General features: G+C 41.7%; 2 protein-coding genes across 3 annotated transcripts in view; both read right to left on the reverse strand.

Annotated features, from left to right (window-relative positions):
• Positions 1–22,890, reverse strand: part of CEP15 (centrosomal protein 15) — a 163,683-nt gene that overhangs the window by 105,759 nt on the left and 35,034 nt on the right. The window lies entirely within an intron of this gene.
• PTPRG (protein tyrosine phosphatase receptor type G) overlaps positions 1–22,890 on the reverse strand; it is an 869,661-nt gene that overhangs the window by 52,605 nt on the left and 794,166 nt on the right. The window contains exons 14-15 of one of the 2 annotated variants that reach the window (XM_007529163.3): positions 22,380–22,466; positions 10,942–11,033 (exon numbers count right to left, since the gene is read on the reverse strand). In XM_007529163.3, coding sequence (XP_007529225.1) covers positions 10,942–11,033; positions 22,380–22,466 — 179 coding nt within the window. The remainder of the gene's footprint in view (positions 1–10,941; positions 11,034–22,379; positions 22,467–22,890) is intronic. The other variant, XM_007529164.3, reaches the window with a different exon arrangement.

Here is a 22,890-nt window from a genome sequence, read left to right on the forward strand (position 1 = left end):
TTTAGCCAGACTCACAAAACAAAAAAGGGAGAAGACCCAAATTAATCGGATCATAAATGAAAGTGGAGATATCATAACAGACACCGCATAAATTCAACATATCATGCGAGGCTTCTATGAACAACTATATGCCACCAAGCTAGAGAACCTGGAAGAAATGGACAATTTCCTAGATACCTACAAACTTCCAAAATTAAATAAAGAGGAACTAGATAATATGAATAAGCCTATCACAGCCAACGAAATTGAAACAGTTATCAAAAACCTTCCCAAGAATAAAAGTCCTAACCAGATGGTTTTACAAATGTATTCTACAAAACCTTCAAAGAAGAACTAATACCTCTACTTTAAAAAGTCTTCCAGAAGATTGAAGACACTGGAATACTCCCTTCCAGCTTCTATGAAGCCAACATCACTCTGACACCAAAATCAGACAGGGACACAACTGAAAAAGAAACTGCAGACCAATATCTCTGATGAACATAGATGCTAAAATATTGAACAAAATTCTAACTAACCGGATACAGCAGTATATTAAAAAGATTGTTCATCATGACCAAGTGGGGTTTATCCCATGCATGCAAGGTTGGTTTAATATATGTAAATCAATCAACGTGATCCACCACATCAATAAAAGCAAGACCAAAAGCCCACATGGTCATATCAATAGATGCAGAGAAAGCATCTGACAAAATACAACATCACTTTATGATCAAAATGCTACAAAAAATGGGAATAGATGGAAAATTCCTCAAGATAGTGGAGTCTATATATAGCAAACCTACAGCCAACATTATACTCAATGGTGAAAAACTGGAAGCATTTCCCCTCAGATCAGTTACTAGACAGGGCTGCCCACTATCACTATTACTATCTAACACAGTGTTGGAAGTTCTTGCCATAGCAATAAGGCAGGAGCAAGGAATTAAAGGGATACAGATTGGAAGAGAAGAAGTCAAACTCTCCCTATTTGCAGACGACATGATAGTATACATAGAAATACCTAAAGAACCCAGCAAGAAGCTTTTGGAAATCATCAGGCAATACAGTACGGTGTCAGGCTACAAAATTAACATTCAAAAGTCAGTGGCATTCCTCTATGCAAACACTAAGTTAGAAGAGATGAAATCCAGAAATCAGTTCCTTTTACTATAGCAACAAAAAACAATAAAATATTTAGGAATAAACCTAATCAAAGAAGTGAAGACTTGTATACTGAAAATTATGAGTCACTACTCAAGGAAATTGAAAAAGACACAAAGAAGAGGAAAGATATTCCATGTTCATGGGTTGGAAGAATTAACATCATTAAAATGAATATACTGCCCATAGCCATCTACAAATTTAATGCTATTCCCATCAAGATCCCAAGCACATTTTTTAGGAGACTAGAACAAATGCTACAAATGTTTATCTGGAACCAGAAAAGACCTAGAATTGCCAAAGCATTCTTGAGAAGAAAGAACAATTCTGGAGGCATCACACTCCCACATCTCAAATTATATTATAGGGCAACTGTAATCAAAACTGCTTGGTACTGGAACATGAATAGAAATACTGACCAGTGGAATAGAACTGAGAGCCCAGAAGTAAGCACCCACACCTATGGACATCTAATCTTTGACAAAGGTGCCCAGAATTATTAAATGGGGAAAGCAAATTGTCTTCAACAAATGGTGTTGGAAATAATGGGTTGAAACATGCAGAAGAATGAAACTGAACCACTATATTTCACTAAACACAAAAGTAAATTCCAGTTGGATCAAGGACTTGGATGTTAGACCACAAACTATCAGATACTTAGAGGAAAATATTGCCAGAACTCTTTTCCGCATAAATTTTAAAGAAGTCTTCAATGAAACAAATCCAATTACGAAGAAGACTAAGGTAAGCATAAACCTATGGGACTACATCAAATTAAAAAGCTTCTGTATAGCAAAAGAAACCACTACCCAAACCAAGAGACCTGTCACAGAATGAGAGAAGACCTTTATATGCCATACATTAGACAAGAGTTTAATAATCAAAATATATAGAGCTTGCCAAACTCAAAACAAGAAAACAAATGACCCATCCAAAAGTGGGGAGAGGACATGGACAGAATATTCACCACAGAAGAGATCCAAAAGGCTGAGAAACAGATGAAAAAATGCTCCAAGTCTTTGAGTGTCAGAGAAATGCAAATAAAGACAACAATGAGATACCACTGAACTCCTCTGAGAATGTCATACATCAGAAAAGATAGCAGCAACAAATGCTGGAGAGGTTGTAGGGACACTGGAACCCTCCTGCACTGCTGGTGGGAATGTAAATTGGTCCAACCCCTGTGGAGAGCAGTCTGGAGAACTCTCAGAAGGCTAGAAATGGACCTACCCTATGATCCTGCAATTCCTCTCCTGGGGATATATCTTCAGGATCCCAACCACACCCATAAAAAAAGATCTGTGTATACCTATATTCACAGCAGCACAATTTGTAATAGCCAAAACCTGAAAGCAATCCAGGTGTCCAACAACAGATGAGTGGCTGAGCAAGTTGTGGTATATACACAATGGAATACTACTCAACTATTAAAAATGGTGACTTCACTGTTTTCAGCCCATCTTGGATGGAGCTTGAAGAAATCATGTTAAATGAAATAAGTCAGAAACAGAAGGATGAGTATGGGATGATCTCACTCTTGGGTAGAAGCTGAAAAACAAGATCATAAGAGAAAACACAAGTAGAACCTGAACTGGAGTTGGTGTATTGCATCAAAGTAAAAGATTTTGGAGTGGGGGAGGGGGGTGAGAATGCAGGTCCAAAAATGATGACAGAGGACCTAGTGGGGATTGTATTGCTATGTTGAAAACTGATAAATGTTATATGTAGAAACTATTGCATTTACTGTCAAATGTAAAACATGAATTCCCCAATAAAGAAATTAGGAAGAAATTACGAAGAAGGGGGAGAAGGGGGAGAAGGGGGAGAAGGGGAGAAGGGGGAGAAGGGGGAGAAGGGGAAGGGGAAGAAGAAGGAAGAGGAGGAGAAGAAAGAAGAAAGAAGAAAGAAGAAGAAGAAGAAGCCTTTTATTTGAGCGAGTCCACAACAAAATATCCTTATGAACTGCATCTGGAGAAGCCTGAAATTAACCTGTTTTATAAGTCCTCCAAATAGAGATGAGAACTTACCAAGAAGAAAATGCCAAAGCTGGAAGATTACAACGGGGGCGGGGGGTGGGGGGAAGGCCAGATGGAAATTGCCTCTACTTTGACCTATGCTTCTAAACTATTCACCTGTGCACAGTTTCCTTTCTCTTCACCTTAAGGTACAACAAATAAAAAAAGGGGAAGCATTTAACTTTCTTGCCTGCAACCTTTTGGGTTAGATATTTGGAAGGAAAAAGCATCACCCAAGCTCTTGTCCATCACCACACAAGGGGCGCTGCAGTGACTTCACTCAGTAACACTGAGTAACTGTTACTGTTTACCAACTACCCACTAGCAGAGGCTTCCTGTATATCCAACACCAGGACCAACAGTGTAAGTGGAAAAGCCAGTCAGGTTTAGCTAGCAGGGTGACTTCACCACTCTATCCTCCTTCCTCATATATAAAAGGGGAGTAATAACCCCCACCCCTACCTAGTTCAGAGTGTGGTGAAAAGTATAGGAGGTAAGAAATACTCAAGAGTGCTTGGGACTTCGTAAGTGTCCTAATTCCTTTACACGTATGGCTCTGTGATCTCAGACAACCTGTTTTTAGATGGAAAAACTGTGGCTAAAGAGACTCGGGAACTTTGCCAAGGTCCACTGTCATTAGCAAGAACAGTGGTAGAGACAGGCTGACTCCAAAACTGAGTTCCCCAGGCTTTCCATTGGATATGAATGTTAGGAAAGCACCTAATACATACAGTTGAAAGAGACTGTTCAACAACAACCAAAAATGGGGGCCTGGGAGGATATACTTTGGCTTTATGAGTAAACTTCAAGTATCTTGAAAATTTACACTAGTCTCTCTCAATGATGCCAGGTAGAGAAAACATTTTGGTATTTACTTTCCTGCCAAGATGTCTAGCTGTAAGGGTTGATTAGATTAAGGGCTCCTTTAAGAGACTGTCCCTGGCTGCTTATTTTGGCAGTGCCTGTGGGTACATAGATAATTACCAGTAAGATTTCAGAGAACTTAAAGTCATTCACTTTGCAGCCTGTTTCTGTAAAGTTCAACTGATCTGTGGCAGTACCCTCAACCCTATCCCAAATTTCAATCCACTTGTCTTAGCGTGGGGAGAATATATAAGCACCCTGGTGTAGTACTTAGCTCAAGTGAGTTTTGCTGAAGGACAGGAGAAGCCTGGAAGGTACCGCCCAGAAAATGGAAGTGGTGACAGATGTGTCTTGGAAAGGTGGAGGCGGGACTTGGCTGTTAAAAGGCAGACCAGTGGGCATGGTTTTCTCTGCCTCTGTCCAGGTCATCATGTGAATACTAGCTCCACTCCTCTCCCTTTGTCTTACTCTGTCTTGTGTCTTAACATGTGAATGTTCTCAATTTTCCCAAATAAAATTTAAAATTCCTGAAAATCATGCTGTCTTCTCGGTTCTTTGTTGAGATAATGTGTGATGAACCTTTTAAATGTTGGGGAAACAAACGTCGGCTCACTTTCTCCCCCAAAACAAGTCTGCTCTGATTTTATCAGTCCCAAGGCAGGGACATTATCAGGTACTATGCCTCCTCTCCCCTATATCTAGTGGACTGATGGGGATTTCAAGAACTCAGTTCTTTTCTTGTTTGCTCTGGTCAGCCTTCTAGAGGCCAAGTCCAGACTTCTCTCTGTACATGGTAACACCACTATGACAACTCAGGAAAATAAAGCAAATATGAAATAAAATAACATTATCAGGATTTTAGTTCTGGAATTAGGACACAACAAATAGATGCTTGTCTAAATGAGAGTCTTAGGATGTAAGGAGTGTTGTGGAGACTGGAACATTTTATTTCCTGACATAAAAAGGAAATCTCTTTTCATTTATGACACAATGGAGTCAATAAAGAAAGAGATTTATCATAGTCAAAAGACCAATGACTATCCTTTGGAGATAATTTCTGTATAAATAAAATATGCCAACAAATATGCCTTTTATATGCTGGCACCCTGCTGAAGCCAGTGACCTTCAAATTATTAAGATGTAGTTTAACTGCTGGAAAGTCGTGAATCATTTCTGGATTTCTAGCTATTGGTTTACAGCAACATTTAGTTTGGAAATGCCCTTATTAGAAAGCTAAATTGTCTAATTTTCAGACAAAAGTATTTATAAGAACATTTCTATTTGACAATATGCACATTTGGAAAATCCCTTTCAAATATGGTCTACAAAAAAGTGCCATCTCATGAACTAAGCTCTGATTTTCGAAACTACATGTCATGAATGTTAAAAAGAGTAAGCACTGTAATGCACTGGATATAATTTGTAGATGACATCTGTATGTCATGCTTCATTGATAGCTGCTGAAAAACATTATTTAGGTTTGTTGTTTCAATGGAAAATAATCAGGGTAGAAAAACTACATTTTTTTTTTTAGATGTGGTGCTGGGAATTGAACCCAGGGCTTTACACATATGCTCTGTTGAATTATGTTCCCAGCACAACTTAACCGGTTCCATGGCTGCCAGTTCTTAGCAACATCGCCCCGCCAGATATTCGTCGGGATGCGGCATCATCTAAGTTCATTTCCCATGTCTATGCTCGACCGGACCTGCCAATATACGCGGATATCTTCGCCCACCCTGTCCAACGCTTGACATCTCGTCACCCAATCTGGTCCCCTACACCTACACTGAACTTCTCTGTTCCAGACTCTTGGAAACAGAGCTGGCAGTCAGCTGAGGTAAAGAACAAACACCTCATCACAGACCCCTGCAAGCGTCAACCCGGCTTTGACCTAGCACGTTATGATTGGGCCCTCCTCAATCGCTATCGAACAGGCCATGGCCGGTGCGCCCCTATGTTCCATCGCTGGGGAGCCAGAGACGACCCGAACTGCCCCTGCGGCTACAGACAGACTATGACTCACATAGTCAACGACTGCCACCTCTCCAGATTCAAAGGAGGTCTCAAAACTTTACATCAGGCTCAACCTGATGCTGTTGACTGGCTACGGAAGAAGGGCAAACGCTAGAAGAAGAAAAAGCACAACTTAAAAAAAAAAAGATGAGTAAGTTTGGGGGAGGGAGCACTTAAATACTGCTCTGCAACTTGTGGAGCTCCACTTGTCTCTGTCCTTGGTGCTCCCATGTTCCCATGTGGTAGCAGGGATCAAACCCAGGGCCATCACACCACATGGGAGGTATGCATTTTACCTACCGAGTCACTTCTCTGGTCTTGAAACACTATTTTTTAAAGTACGTGCAGATGCTGAAAGCACATCATGGACTTTAAAGGATAAAAATTTATGACTATCCATATCTAGAAGATGGGAAGCATATGGAGGTTGTGGCAGCTAGGACATTATATTTAACTGGGCTTTATCCTCACAGAATAACAAGGAGGAACTGGTAATCCTGAACATTTGATTCTGAAAAACTGTTAGAGAAAAATATTGAATCAAAGTCCTTTACATAGTTGTGTAGCAGCCTAACTTACTTGGGGAAAACCAATTTTACTTTCTCCATATATCAGACCTGAAAAGAAGGTACAAAAATTGAAAGTTTCTGAGCCAAGGAACTGATAGTACAACTTTCATGTTAAGAATTGAATGTCAGATGCACTTAAGTCTTTAGCATTTGCTCATTTTATGTTAAGTCAGGCCAGGAAAAGAAAATCATTCTTTTTATATTTATTTATTTATTTGTTTATTTATTCTTTTTGCCTGCTGGGGCTTTGAGCCTGTGCCATCCTATCTCTCCCAACAGACTGGTTTTTTTTCCTTTCAATTTCAGATGGGGATGATGGGGAACAAGGCAGAGAGAGAGACAGATAGGCAGGGAGAGAATAAGATAGGGGAGAGGGGAGGAGGGGGGAACACCATGGCACCATTCTACTGTTTATGAAGCATTCCCTGGTGCAAGTACTGGTAGGGGCTCAGACCTGGGCCCTATGTTGACTTTTTTTTAATACCAGAGCACTGCTCAGGTCTGGCTTATGGTGGTTTGGGGGACTGAATCTGGGACCTTTGTTGCTTCAGGCATGAAAGTGTTTTTGCATAGCCATTATGTTATCTCCTTAGTTCCTGTGTTGACTTTATAAGTCAACACAATTTAGTGATCACTTGTGCTGAGATTTAAAGGTCAGAGCTGTTATGTATGAATTTAACTATAGTAGAACACCAAGAAGAAATTGATTTCATGTTCAAAAGTATTCAGTGTCTGTGATTTGCTTCCTAAGCCATTTAAATGACTCAGACTTCTTCTAGCACAGGGAATGAAGTATAGGTAGGTTGAAAGGTTCTATATTGGGGGTCGGGCGGTGGCGCAGTGGGTTAAGCGCATGTGGCGCAAAGCGCAGGGACCGGTGTAAGGATCCCGGTTCGAGCCCCCGGCTCCCCACCTGCAGGGGAGTCGCTTCACAGGCGCTGAAGCAGGTCTGCAGGTGTCTATCTTTCTCTCCCCTCTCTGTCTTCCCCTCCTCTCTCCATTTCTCTCTGTCCTATCCAACAACGAATTGCATCAACAAGGGCAATAATAATAACCACAACGAAGCTACAACAAGGGCAACAAAAGGGGGGGAAAAATGGCCTCCAGGAGCGGTGGATTCATGGTGCAGGCACTGAGCCCAGCAATAACCCTGGAGGAGGAAAAAGAAAAAAAAAAAAAAAGAAAGGTTCTATATTTCAGATAGAGACAGAGAGGGAAGGGAGAGACCACAGTAAAGCTTCCATCAATGCTGTGAAGGCAGAGCTGGATCCTAGGTCACACACGGCAAAGCACTGTACTATCCAAGTGTGTTATTTTACTAGCCCTTAAAGTTTCCTGGAAGAAAGAAGAAAGATAACTAGAGAAGAAAAATGAAAGGAGAGAATTTCTAATAGGGAGGAAATTTCAACAAGAGAATGGACCTGAAATGGTTTAGTGGAGAAATGGTCAGTGCTAGTGGTGGATGATAAAGAGCTACAACTCAGAGACAACCCCCCCCCCCCAACATACCTAAAATAGACTTCCTCACTTCTTTCTACTGTAAGATCTATTCTCATTGGCTCTATTCCTACTTTTTGGTTCCTGTTCATGCTAAGTCCCAGGTTCAACCTTCCCCATTACCAGCAGAAGCTACAGCTAAGCAGTGCTCTGGTTTAAGAAAAAAAATGGGCTGGGCAGTGGCACTGGAAGTAGAATGCACATATTATAGTGTGTGAGGACCCGAGTTCAGGTGTCTACTCCCCATGTGTATAGATGAAACATCAGGAGTGGTAGAGCAGTGCTGCATGTGTCTCTCTCTCTCCCTCCCTTCTCTATCTTCCCATTCCCTCTTTATTTCCTTCTGTCTCTATCATATGAAAAATAAAGAAAGAGGTAAAAAATTGCTGCTGAGAGTGTGGGTTCATTCTTCTGGGACTAAGCCCCAGCAATAACTCTGGTGACAAAAACATTAGAGAAATGCCTTTTATTGGTGAGTATTTAACTTGATAATTAAGTAGGTAACTGGAACAGAAAACCTTCAAAAGAATTTCTAGTCTAAGATACCTATTCAGAGTGGTGATAGGGCAGTCACAATGTAAAAAGAAAAGGAAAAGTCAAAGGCTGATTCTTCTGGTATATTTTATGGTTTCCAAAACACTTTTACATATTCCTTCTCACATGATCCTTACATCTGATTAGAGTGGCTAGGAGGGCAGGCACTCTGCTTACTAGACGGATTTGAGAAACTCAGAGTCGCAGAGGCCATGGCTTGGAACAAAGGATTCATGGAGGCAGGAGTAAAATCTTGTAGGGGCAAGAACTTAGGTCTACTAATTCTTAATTCAATGTTTGTGTATATGGAAAAGGATAAAATATGAAGGGCAGATCCAGAAGTAGCTCACCAATTTAAACTTTTAACGTAGACTTTGATGGCACAGCAACCTAATAGCTGTATTTGTCATATATTGTGGGAAAAAGTCATGATGTTTTTTTGCATGGAAAAACACTGAAAAATACATCATGACTTTTCCGACAACTCGGTAGTTCAGAGAGGAAGAGGGAGATATAGACAGAAAGAGACAGACAGAAACAGACTACCAGGCATTTTTAAGAAGTCAGAACCAATTCTAGGTGACGGATGAAATAATAGTATATAGATTACAGCATAAATATGGTAGATTTGACAAGACTATTTGGTCCATGTAGATGAAGACTGATAATTTTAGTTTTTTTCCCTCTCAAAGGGAAGAGTGTAACTCCCCCCACCCAGAGTAAGGGGTGAGATTAGCAGAGAAGAGGGGTCACACAGAACTTACACTATTGTGTAGTAATTCTTTGACAGCCACAAAATGACCCAGTGGGAACTTAATCAGCTATCCCTCGTGGTGTGTGTGTGTGTGTGTGTGTGTGTGTGAGAGAGAGAGAGAGAGAGAGAGAGAGAGAGAGAGAGAGAGAGAAACAGATAGAGACAGAGACATAGGCTTTAGGATGAGAACATGATCACAGCGGAGAGCACATGGCTAATGCTGCAGTGTCTTAGTGACTTCACATCTACAGATACAAAGGACCAATGACATCCCTAACCATATAATAACCAGTGAAGATTTGCAAACTGTAGAATCATTCCTTCTTGCTACTTCTGAGCTTTAGAGACAGAGCCTTTAAAAACCTGAAGGATGCTCTTTTCCCATTCATTCAGAAAGAACCCTTACCACGTACTCGGCACTATTCTGCTACTAAGGAGAAATATACTTGCTTTTATGAAGCATTCATTCTCCTGGGAGGAGAACACAAATAAGTAAAATATATAGTATATTTGATCATGAAAACTATTCCAGAAGAGTCAGCAAGATAGGTCACCTGGGATGGGAGCAGGTTTGCCATGTGTGTGACCCAGCTTTGAGCTTGACTCCCCAATGCTTTGGTGCTAGAATGTCTTTCCCTCTCTTTCTGTCTCTGCTTTTATATCTAAAAAATAAAGTTCAAGTAAGTCTGGAGCATTATAACCCTGGCCACAAGAAGAAAGAGAGAAGGGGAGGAAGGAGCTGCTATAGAGCAGAGGCAGACATGTGGAGAATGAAATGAAATTGTGAGTATGAAGGCAGTGGATGTTTCATAGCAAAAAAGGTGTCTCAAATATTGATGCATGATAATTCTAAAGATATGTCTTTGTATGTCCATAATGAAACCCAAAAGAAGAAAGTTCAAATTTGTCAAAAGAACACCCAATAAAAAATGGTGGGGACCATCTTCAAATCCTGCATTCTGTTTTTCACAAACAGTACATGCTTATGGTGTTTGTTACAATTTGTTGCCATGGACTCCACCAATCCTGACGTTTAATACTAAGTGTTCTTTCTACCACAGGACAGATAAACTACTTATAAAAGTACACAGAGACTTCTACACACATACCCTAAAGAACCAAAACTCCCAACCATAAGACAAGTTTTCAGAGTAAGGAATCTTGGGAGAGTCTTCATTCCAGAAATAAATTGCAGATTATGATTTGGGGGAAAAAATAAATAAATGCAAAGCGCCTATCAAAATGAAATTTAATTTGAATATGTCGCAACCATGTATAATTCCTTTCTTGTTGTTTTTTACTGTTACTTCTCTTCCTTGTGTGTGACTCTATATTATAAACTCATTCAGTCCTCTCAAAGAGGATTTCATTACTTTGCAGGTATGTAAACAAACAGACTTCATTAAATTACCCTTAGTTAAAGCTCTCTGAGACTTGGCAAATTTGAAAAGACTGTAAAGATAATATTTTGTCATGGCTGTCACATAAATCTGAGAACAAAAGGGAGAAACAATTAGCCCACTGTAAATAAGAGGAGTGTCTTACTTACCCGGTATAGGAATGATAGGAATACTTTCATTGGGGACCACACGAGGTGAACTGCTGTCTTCCACATAGAAATGCGCTGTCTGAAAACATTTTCTGTGAAGAAAAGAGCAAACATGTAAACAAACAGTGGTACCAGAGAAACAGTTTGCCTGAGTTCATTTTTTTTTCAATTCTTTCACAGATTTTCCTAGCATTAAACACTGTGTAGACACAAGGAAAAGAAACAAGAGACAAGAAGGACAACATTCAGCCTATCCAAAGAGCTCCCAAATAGCTGAGAAGTGATTGTTTTTATGCTACCAAGCTTCTCCTGATAGTTGAAAGGGCAAGACTGAGTAATGGACTGCTCAAAGACATGAAAACTTGGCATAAAGAGTGAACTTACAGAAAAAAAAAAATCTTGAGGGCTAGCCTGTAATATTTCTAAATTTTCACTACAGAGGAATGTGCTAAATACCCAAGTTCAAAACCATACTTCAAGCTTCCCTCCTCCAAAGTTGTCATCAAACAAGCACATAATAGCATTACATTGTTAGTGCTCAGAAAAGCACCCCCTCCCTACCCCCGCCCCAAGCCGTGGAGAGCTCTTTAAGGGGGTCAGAGGGCTTCCAGGGGGCAAATACTCAAGATCAGAGGCCCCAGTTAGGCACCAGCAGAGAAAAGACCCTGAAGACGCTCAAGTGTCATCTGCTGGCTTTTTGTTTGCTTTGGTTTTTACCTGTACTTGAGGCAAAGCAGGGAGCAAACACTGGTCATCATAGGACAGGCAGTGCACAGAAAAGACATCAGCAGCTCACTCAGTTCTGCCTCCCAATGCCGGCCAGCCCTCGGCTTCCCAGCCTCCACATCACTGCTCATTGCGGTCCTAATGAGCTGCCGGAAGCACAGGCTGAATATTTAATGAGGCTGCTCAGCGTGAATGGCTATTGTGACCAGAGAAGGGTCCCTGTTCATCTGGTGGAGGGGCTTCACAATAGCTGGCCCTACTGCTGGGTCTTTTAGCCAAGCAGGCGGCATCCTTCTGGTGCTTCTTGTCAGTGGGCTCAATCCTACTGCTTCAGAATCTCTTGCCCAGTTCCATTTATATACCCAATAGCTTTACCATTTCTCCCAGAGGGTGGGGAGTGATGTGGTAGGGAAATGGGGGTGGGGATGGGGTGCGGGGTGGGGAGGTAGGTTGTATTCCAACCAGTAGTGCCAGTCAACTTTTCTTCAGAGCCACCTTTTGGTTACATGAACCAAAAGCATTCTGGGACGACACTGTAGGCCAGGGCATGTCTCTGTGAAGTTAAAGAAGGGGGCTGGTTAGAAACTCCTTCAGCCCCCAACATCTCTATTAAGCAAGGAGATTTCTTTTGTGGGAGGGAAGGAACCTCTCAAGTCATATAGGGGATTCCACCCCTGCTTTCTGAAGAGAGCAAACAATCAGAAATGATCACACACCATAGTGCAGAGGGTGCCTATTACCACATAAAGAGCTCTAACCAAGTGTACACTGGGGCAGGAGTCTATAAGCAGTCTGGATCACTACTCATTTCCCTGAGGAAACTGGGCATAAATCACTCCCACGCTTGGCATGTGTCACATGATTGCTCTTGTAGGACACTGAAGAAAAAGGATTTTTTTTTTACTGTGAAATTGTTGGGCATTTATAATGCACTGAGTTTTTATACACATTGTTTAGCTGTCTTTACCTAAGTTTGGAAAGAATGTCAGTTGAATACAAAATATGCTAGTAATCTTCTATTGAATATAAAATGACATCAATTCAATAATAAAAAAAAAACAACTTTGATGTTTCAGTTATAAGATTCTGTATCTAAGTTTTGGACTCTGGAGCCCTGTCTTCCCAGCCAACCCAGTTTGCAAAGTATTCTAGAAAATAACAAACCCTAGCCGCCTGGTCTGTACTTAAAGGGGGGAAGCTGCATGAGTGAAGCATTACTGCAGGTGCTTTTTATTTCTCTCTCAGTTCATTATTTTTTAATTTATTTTAAAAAGGAGACATTAACAAAACCATAAGATAAGAGGGGTACAATTCCAAACAGTTCCCACCACCAGATCTCCATATCCCCTCCCCTCATAGCTTTCCTATTCTTTATCTCCCAGGGTCATCATGGGGTGCAGAAGGTGGAAGGTCTGGCTTCTGTAATTGCTTCCCCACTGAACATGGGCATTGACAGGTCGATACATACTCCCAGCCTGCCCTTCTCTTTCCCTAGGAGGGTGGGGCTCTGGGGACACATTGGTGGGGTAGTGTGTCCAGGGAAGTCTGGTCGGCTTCATGCTAGCATCTGGAACTACAGGTGCTTTTTCCCCCCTTCTAACCCTCCTCCATGTCTATTTGTTTCCTTGGCAGTGGTGGGGTCACTGTGTAGGTACTGAGTCCCAGTGATAACCCTGGTGGCAAAACAAACACACAAAAAACCCCAAAACAAAACAAACACCATTCAGAGCTATTGCAAGTAGGAAAAAATGCTTTTGTTGAGATATTGGACCACTCAAGTATGTCAGTTGTCCAAAGAAGTGCTTGAGGCCATGAAAAATAAGTGGCATGTAACTATCCAGGTCATGATGGTAAAGTGAAAAAAAATGCTAAAAACAAAAGAAATAACTTCTATTTTAAGATGATGATTACTATGCTTGATTTCTAAAATATTTAGCTACTTGTAAAAAAAATACATACTGACCAAGTTACTGTTGAAGTGACTTGGAAAGTGTCTACTATTAGTGTAGATTCTTTTTCTGGAAGAAGACAGACAGACAGACAGTATTCCCAGTCACTCAGTCAGTCGCATGTGGAAATAAAGCTGGCATATTCTCTTTGGGAAAAAAAAAAAAAGCAGTGTTCTGTGTGCTGCTATTTGTAATAGATTTTTCCCTGGAGCAAAATAACTGACTGCCAAAGAGCAGCTTCGTACACTGGGGTGCAGGTCAGAAACTGGGAGGCACAGTTTCCTCCAGCTGCACCTTCATGCTTACCACACATGCTCTCCACCCAATGCCCTGCAGAACTAAAGGGGAATGTCTCCCCATAGAATGAAGGTTCATATGGACTCAACCAAGATGAATCCAGCACTCACCACACAGCATGAAACATGCCAACAACGTATTCTCTTGTGATTGTCTAGCAGCAAGATCAAACCAGTTTCCTCAGCCTATCTGAGCATTCAAACTATGGACACAAACCATGACCTCAGCAGGAAAACTGGAAACTACGAATGAACCAAAAGACAGAAGTCAGCATCACCCCTAGTCCTCCTAGTGACCACCACTACTGATAATTCTGGGGTTCACCCTTCTATACTTTTCCTCACTCAGTTCCTTGTTCATCGATGATGAAGGGCTGAGGGCAAGATGAGATGACATCAAGGTAGATTGGATGGCTGCTCTCTTGGAGTTTATGTTCTCACGGGGAGAAACCAACAACATACAGGTGAACAGATGCTTCAAACAGTCAAGAGCTACAAAGAGAACAAAACAGAACAAGGCAGTGATGACTGGGGAGGTGAAAGAGGGGACCCCACTAAAGAGAGGGTATTGGTAATGAGACCAAATTTAGGAGGAACAGCTGTAGAAAATCCCAGAGGTAGGACCATTCCGGGCAGCTCAAGCAGCTCAATAGAGTCTCAGAGTAGAGCCAACTCAGCAGTTTGTAAGAACTGAAAGCAGCTCTGAGCTAAGGTGAGTGACCGACTGCCAGAGGCAATGGCAGGAAGGTAGGTAGACTCAGACCATGGCAGATTCTAGACAGCAAGCTTCATCCCTGTCTACCAGCAGTGGAAATGCACAAGGTTTCTAGTAAGCAGACTGCCTGATAGTCTTCTCTGCTCTGTGTCCTCTAGAAGGCATATTCTGGTGGTTACGTGATGTATAGGGCGGCAAAAAGAGAGCAGAGCAAAGGCATCTGCCAGTTGGCTACTGCTATAATCTCAGGGAATCTCATGTATAGACAGGCTGCTTGTTTTTGTTTTTAAGAAAAACAAAGTCATACTATAAATATCACCTCAAATGTCATACATCAGAAAAGATAGCAGCAATAAATACTGCAGAAGTTGTGGGGACAAAGGAACCCTCCTGCACTGCTGGTGGGAATGTAAACTGGTCCAACCCCTGTGGAGAGCAGTCTGGAGAACTCTCAGAAGGCTAGAAATGGACCTACCCTATGATCCTGCAATTCCTCTCCTGGGGATATATGCTAAGGAACCAAACACAACCATCCAAAAAGATTTGTGTATACCACGTTCATAGCAGCACAATTTGTAATAGCTAAAACCTGAAAGCAATCCAGGTGTCCAACAACAGATGAGTGGCTGAGCAAGTTGTGGTATATATACACAGTGGAATATTACTCAGCTATTAAAAATGGTGACTTCATCATTGTCAGCCGATCTTGGATGGACCTTGAAAAAATCATGTTAAGTAAAATAAGTCAGAAAGAGAAGGATGAATATGGGATGATCTCACTCCCAGGCAGAAGTTGAAAAACAAGATCAGAAGAGAAAACACAAGTAGAACCTGAACTGGAATTGGCTTATTGCACCAAAGTAAAAGACTCTGGGGTGGGTGGGTGGGGGAAAGTACAGGTCCAAGAAGGATGACAGAGGACCTAGTGGGGGTTGTACTGTTATATGGAAAAATGAGAAATGTTATGCATGTAGAAACTATTGTATTTACTGTCGACTGTAAAACATTCATTCCCCAATAGAGAAATTTTAAAAAAGAAAAGAAGAAAAGAAAACCATGAAGGGACCGGGTGATGACGCACCTGGTTGAGCACACATGTTACAGTGCACAAGGACCCAGGTTTGAGCTCCCGGTCCCCACTTTTAGGGGGAAAGCTTTGCAAGTGGTGAAGCAGGGCTATAGGTGTCTCTGAGTCTCTCTATCTCCTCCTTTCCTCTTGATTTCTGGCTGTCTCTATCTAATAAAATAAAGCTAATAAAAATTTAAAAGAAAAAAAAGTTAAAAAAAAAAAGAAAAACCATCATATGTTTTTGCTCATTTGTTGAAGATAGAGAACTGAAACATATGAACTTAATGAAAAATAAATAAGGGGTCTGGATGGTGGTGCACCATTTGAGCACACACATTATCATGTGCAAAACTGTGATTAGAGCCCTCGCTTCCCACCTGCAGAGGGACACTTCACAAGGAGCAGTGAAGCAGGTCTTCAGGTGTCTCCCTGCCCCTCCAAATTTCTCTCTCCTGCCAAATAAAAATAGAAAAGAAAAAAATCTATTTTAAAAAAAAGGCTGGTGGGAGTAGTTGATTTGTAGTGCTGGCACTTAGTCCCCGTAATAACCCTGGAGGCAACTAAAAAAAAAAAAAAGAGGAGGAGGAGACAACCAAATAGTCTCTCTGAAACTCTGAAACCTATGGTGGTTATGGGTGGGGGGTTGTGCACAGAGCTTTGTATTAGGTGCAGTGCGGACCTATATCCCTATAATTTTATGATCTTGTAAACCATTATTAAATCACCCATACAATTTTTTTGGGGAAAGAGGCTTCTCAAAAGGCAGGCATCCAGTCCTGTTTACCCAAGAGGGGGTTCTGAGGTCTTAGCAGGCACCTGTGACACTCACTGTTCACTTCTAGGACACTGGCTTACTGTAGCACCAACCTTGGTGTCACAAGGACTGTGAGGTCTGGGATCGAGCAGGTGCACAGTACAATCTCTACATTCCTATGAAAGTCTAGGTTTGCAAAGCAACAAAGATGCTGATACACAGGGATTAGAAACCAAGTCACCATCTCTGAATTATTTGGCAAGAAAAAATATGATAATGCCATGAGATTGTGTGTATATAATTTGCTTATTTTCTCCCACCTCCCTAACATGCTAATGAAACCACTAACCTCAGTGGTTTCAGAATCGCATCAGGGTGACAAGCAGCTTGCCAGCAGCACTGCGTCACTCAGCTAACCACAGACCAGGACGGGCAGTCCGCTGAGCAGCTGTTGAATATTAATTAAGCAATTGCCACTGACTCATAGACTGCCCTTGTTTAAATTTATAGTGACACGCCTGCTAATAATCCCATTCATTCTCATGCTGTCAAGAACAGAAATCACATTAATATTTACTTTTGTAAGTGGATCTGTTGTAGTAAACCATGCCTGAATAGAAGCCACTTAGAAATAGAAAGCGGAAACCAGCCGAGTGCTTTCAAGGGAGATGATTGAGAGCTGTGTTAAAAAGACAAGGATTGATTTATCAGGGCAAAATGCTTCAAGACACGGAAGTGACACATGCGACAATGGAAGGAAAAGGCTGTGGGTGTTGTCAGGCTGTTCCCGCAAAGAGGAGTGTCTGTCTGAAATGACTTGGGGGTGTCACTTGGAAAAGAGCCCCATGTAAGTTCTGAGTTGAGGTTTACCATATGCAGTCCCTTGCTTGCTGTTAATTTCCCTAGCTGCACATTAAGTGAATCCGTTCATAAAGCTCGGTTTATACTGTAGTATCTTTTCAGAAAGGGATCTCCTAGAAAGAGAAATTGAGAAATGTGTTCCTCATTTGTAGGTTTTCCAAGCCTTTTAGAAGGGGACATGTGCTGTGATGAGTATGTCTGCGCTTTGGGGATAATCTCAACAGTGTAATTCACATCGGGGCTGTCCTGCAAATCCTGGGGCATATGGTAATCAGACCTTAGTTAGACAAAGGAGCTTGTCGGGTGTGGGAAGAAGGGAAGAGGAGAGAGAACATTGTGCTGAAGATGGACGGGATATGAGAAAAAGCACATGTTAAAGGAAGAGAAGATGTTACAAATCATGCTGGCTTTTACATGTGCAGGAGAGATGTCCTGTCCAGCTCTCATTACAGCTGGAAGCAATGAAAATCTGATTTCTGCAGTGAGAATGTTATACGAATTGTCTGCAATTAGCATGTTAGGGAGGTGGGAGAAAATAAGCAAATTATATATACATAATCTCATGGCATTATCATTTTTTTCTTGCCAAACATTCAGTTTGCCAAGAAATCCTTGCAAAAGCTTAGGAATGACTTCAGTACTGGGAATACTTTCAGGGTGAAGAGAGCTAAGAGCACCACACAGACCACATCTGGATAAGACGGAGAAAAATTGAGCAGGGCTATTTTTGTTAGAGCTGGCTCCAAGGGGGTGAGTTTAGGATAGTACTTTGCACTGCTCCCAACTGGTACCTGTCTGGATTTCTTGATGTCTGAGGGGCACTTCTGTTTTCTTCTTTCCTTTTCTTTTTTTAAGCACCAGGTCCCATATATACATGATATTATTGAGCCTCCCTCCCCCATGGGGGCTATTTTTTCCCCCAGGCATTTTAGAAAGAGAGAGAGAGAAATGAGAAGGAGAAACAGAGAGAGATGTGGGGGAAAAAAGAGAGGAAGGTTTGAGTGCACAGATTGCCATGCACAAGGACACAGGTTCAAGTCCCCTGCTTCCTACCTGTAAGGGAAAGCTTTACTAGCACTGGGATAAGGCTACAATTGTCTCTCCTTCTTCTCTCCCTGTCTATGTCCCTCACCCCCTCAATTTAATCTCTGTCCTATATAAAAAAAAGAGAAGGGAAAAAAGCCACCATAAGTGGTGGGTTCATTGTATAGTCACTGAGCCCCCAAGGGATAACCCTCGTGGCAATAAAATAAATAAGACAGAGGGGAGTGAGGGTGGAGACAGAGAAGTAGGCAGAGATATGCCAGCACTGCGGCATCATTGTGGCACTCCCTAGCATCCTTGCCTTGCATTGATAAAGCACTTATTCTACCAGGTGATGTGTTCCCTGGTCCCCCCCCCCCCCAAGTTTAAGGTCCTGAACTATCCCCTAACTGACTGGAGTGGGTAATGAGGCTATGATGCTTTAACCCATTTTGATGAGAAGAACAGGGAATGGAAAGTCACATTTAGTGTGTATGTGCTTTAGTATCTATATCATAAAGTGTCCTTGGGTAAAAATACCTATGGCAACTACTTATTTCCTTAACATAGTGAAGTACAGCAGAAGTCAGACTTATGCTGTAAGAATGTCATTTTAGGATTCAGACAGACACTATGCACTTCTTTACTAAAGTTCCCTGGTTGTAGAAGCAAGAGGATACTGTCCTTGGGCAAATGTGCAAGGACTTTACAATTATTATTTGAACTATTCAGAGGGTTGCCATTTAGGAAGTGTCTTGAGTTTTTGTCCTTTTTTTAAAAATTTTTTTTAATATTTTATTTTTATTTATTTATTCCCTTTTGTTGCCCTTGTTGTTTTATTGTTGTAGTTATTATTGTTGTTGTCGTTGTTGGATAGGACAGAGAGAAATGGAGAGAGGAGGGGAAGACAGAGAGGAGGAGAGAAAGACAGACACCTGCAGACCTGCTTCACCGCCTGTGAAGCGACTCCCCTGCAGGTGGGGAGCCGGGGTTCGAACTGGGATCCTTATGCCGGTCCTTGTGCTTTGCGCCACCTGCGCTTAACCCACTGCGCTACAGCCCGACTCCTGAGTTTTTGTCCTTTTGTCCTGCCATATTAAAAAAAAAAGATTCTTTATTATGAGAGAGAGCAAGTGAGGGCTAGCACACTACTGCTCATCTCTGGCATAAGATAGGGCTAGGGATTGGACTTGTGGCCTCTGAAACCTCAGGTGTACATACAAGTTGGCATTCTAACAGGCTGAACTACCTCCCTGCCATATATGAGAGAGTGAACAGATGTGGGAGGAGGTGTTGGGGTGTGCTCCAGCCTCCCCTGACAGCCTGGTAGAGGAGGAAGGAGACCCTGCTCTTTGGAAGACTTTCCTTTTTTCCCCCTTTTCTTGCCCTTGTTGTTTATTGTTGTTTTTGTCATTATTGTTGTTATTTCTGTCATTATTGTTGGATAGGACAGAGAGAAATGGAGAGAGGAGGGGAAGACAGAGAGGGGGAGAGGAAGATAGACACCTGCAGACCTGCTTCACCGACTGTGAAGCGAACATCCTACAGGTGGGGAGCTGGGGGCTCAAACCGGGATCCTTACGCTGGCCCTTGAGCTTCATGCTATGTATGCTTAACCCACTGCACCACTGCCCGGCTCCCATTTGGAAGACTTTCTACAGAGCTGCAGGAGACAGAATTGGGTCAAGAGGCTGCAACAAAAGCACCCAGGGATAGTAGAGGAAGAGGGGAGCAGGAAGTGAGCTGATGGTCCTCAGTACCTTCTGGTAGGAGAAGGAACTATAGGTTCTGGAAGAACAGAGCATGGCAGAGCAGCTGGATTGGAAGAATAGACTTTGAGCCCCTTGCAGACAGCATGGGCACCTGGCCTCTTCACCACATTACTTAACAGGGAACTCTGGGTAATGAGCAAGAGGATACTGCTCATGACTCACACCTCAGGGTGGTAGTTACAACCTGGCCAAGTGACTGTCCAGCCTCAGTTTCCTTCTCTTCTCAATAGGTAATGTAACTCACACATGAAGCATTTTACATAGACTGCCTCATTTATTCTTCACAACACACAAAAGAGAACCATCATTAGATCCACCTTCCAGATGAGGAAACTGAGGCTCCAAGGACTTTGATAAGTTGCTTAAGGTAACAGAGCTGGGAAGAGGTAACGGAAGTTAGAAGCAACACATCTCTCTGAGCTAAGTCTTTAAGAGAGATTTTTTTTAATAGTTACTATACTATTTTAAAAAGCTGAGTAAAAATATACAATTCACAATCAGGTGGATTCTATAAATACTTGCAGTCTCTCAAGATGGTTCTCAGTTTCTAGGCCCAGATAGAACTGAATGTGCTCTCCACCCAGCTTTAAGCACTCAGAAACAGAAGAAAGCAGAGGAACTGATCACCTTGTGCAACCTCTTAGGAGGGAACCCAGGGGGCCAAGTACAGAAGTTAAGAGTTGAAGTCATTTCTGAGAGGACATGGAAAGTGTACATGCATTTATCTTGGTGCTGTTCAGGAGGCAAAGTTGGGTTTTTATTTATTTATTTTTCAGCACTACAGTCAAAAGTACATTGTACTTATTTTAATGGACTGGGCAGGAAAGTTATACATTTAAGTGCTCTCCAAGGTCTCTGTCTCTGTCTCTCTCTCCCCCCTCTCTTTTTCTCTCTGATTAGAACTTTGAATCAAAAGCTATATAGAAGAGTTTCCATTTCAGATTTTATCCTTAAGAATTTAACTGATGGATTAGAAATTGAAGATTTCAATAAGTGAAAGAGATCACAGAATGATTCTATTAGCAGTGTCAGAAGTTACTGCTTCTATGAAGCCAAAATTATACTATACTGTTTAGAAGGAGATCATGGACTTTCTCATTAATCTTTCATGATTCTTGTCCTGTGCCTTCTCAGGACAGGACAGCTACCTAACAAGTCAACTCAGTCATCTGATTTATCTACAACCAATGGATACAAATCATTTTGTCCAAAAATCTCTAAACTGAAAATAGCATGGGCCTGTCCACAATACCATACTGACCAGTGAACAGTTAGTTCAGTAGTTAGAAATTGACTACTGAAATGTACATTATAATGTACATTTCAAGTGGAGTTTGCTTCAGTTAAGTCTTAGAGAAATGTTACCAAGAGGCTCATATGTGGTAATTAAGATCACAAAGATGATGAGTTCCAGAGATTAGAAATCTTTCCAGGACAACAATTTCTCCAAATATTCAAGTTATCTACAATCCATGTGCTTTTCTTTTCTTTGTTAAAAATGTCACCCTTCTTACAGAAAAACCAATTTGTTTATTTCTCTCTTCTCTTTATCCTCAATGTACTTATAAATTTACAAGGGCTGTTTGTTTTTATTACCAGGGTTATTGCTGAGTCTCCAAAACTGCATGATTCCTCCACTCCCAGTACATTATCTTCCCTATTTATGTTTTATTTATTAAGATAGAGGATGAGACAGAGAGAAAAGGAGAGACACCACAGCTCTGTTCCACCACTCATGAAGCTTCCCCTGTACAGGGGCTCCCATGCAAGAGATGGAGGGGGGGGAGGGAGGGTGTCCAGACTCAGGTCCTCAAACATGGTAAAGTATACACTCCACTGGGTAAGGTACCTATAGGGTTCCTAAATATAGGTTTATGAAAGACATTTTTCACTTATAAGGCTAAGCATGCATGGTTTAATTTCTTTCCTCAAAAGCTATACAACATGCAAACATCTGAAAGTGGATGCATAAGACATGTAGACACACGAGCACAGAACACCCCCACTGTATGCCATCCTAGAAACCAAATCCACCCGCTGAACTGCAAATAAAGCAAAACAAGCAGACACAGTACACATTTTAATTGGTACCCATGACCTGCAAATGATACTGCTCTTTGTAAATCTTAGGGGGTCTGGGCGTGGGTAGACCAGAAGAGCTCCAGTATTGAGCTGTCTAGAGGATTTTAACCCCCCACAATAACAAACACATAAATCCAGCAATCCAGTCCCAGTAAAAAAGATCCCTCCCCCGAAACTTAACTGCCCCTCACCTGCTCCCCTTCTCTCCTCTCTCCCCAGAAGAAGGCACTTCTCGGAAACGTCTGCGAAAGCCCTTGGACCTTTTTTTGTTACATCCTCTAAATGGATAAAAAGAGAAAGAGAGAGAGAAAGAATAAGTATAGAAGACAGTACTTTCAGTTGGCGACCAAGAGTTCCACACAAGCACCCTCCCTTCCCAGCTAACACAGACATATCCTATCTGGGTCCTCTGGGAGCATCTGCGAAAGACAAAGCTTACACACAAAGGTGGCTAGAGGTTTAAAATGTTTTCATAAGTCATGCAAAATGAAGTATTTGCTTTAACAAGATGTCTTTCCTCTCTTCTTTTAAAAAATACATTCTAGATTTTAAAAAACTATTGAATTTGATGGGACAGGTAGATTGTGAAGAAAGGGGAATGGGGGTGGGTGGGTGAGGGGAGAGCAAGAGCACTGCAGCATTGCTGCTTGTGAAGCTTTCTCCCTGTATGTGGGGATCAGGGGCTTGAAAGTCACTGTGCAT

The sequence above is a fragment of the Erinaceus europaeus genome, chromosome 12, assembly GCF_950295315.1.
Source record: "Erinaceus europaeus chromosome 12, mEriEur2.1, whole genome shotgun sequence".
NCBI lineage: Eukaryota > Metazoa > Chordata > Mammalia > Eulipotyphla > Erinaceidae > Erinaceus > Erinaceus europaeus.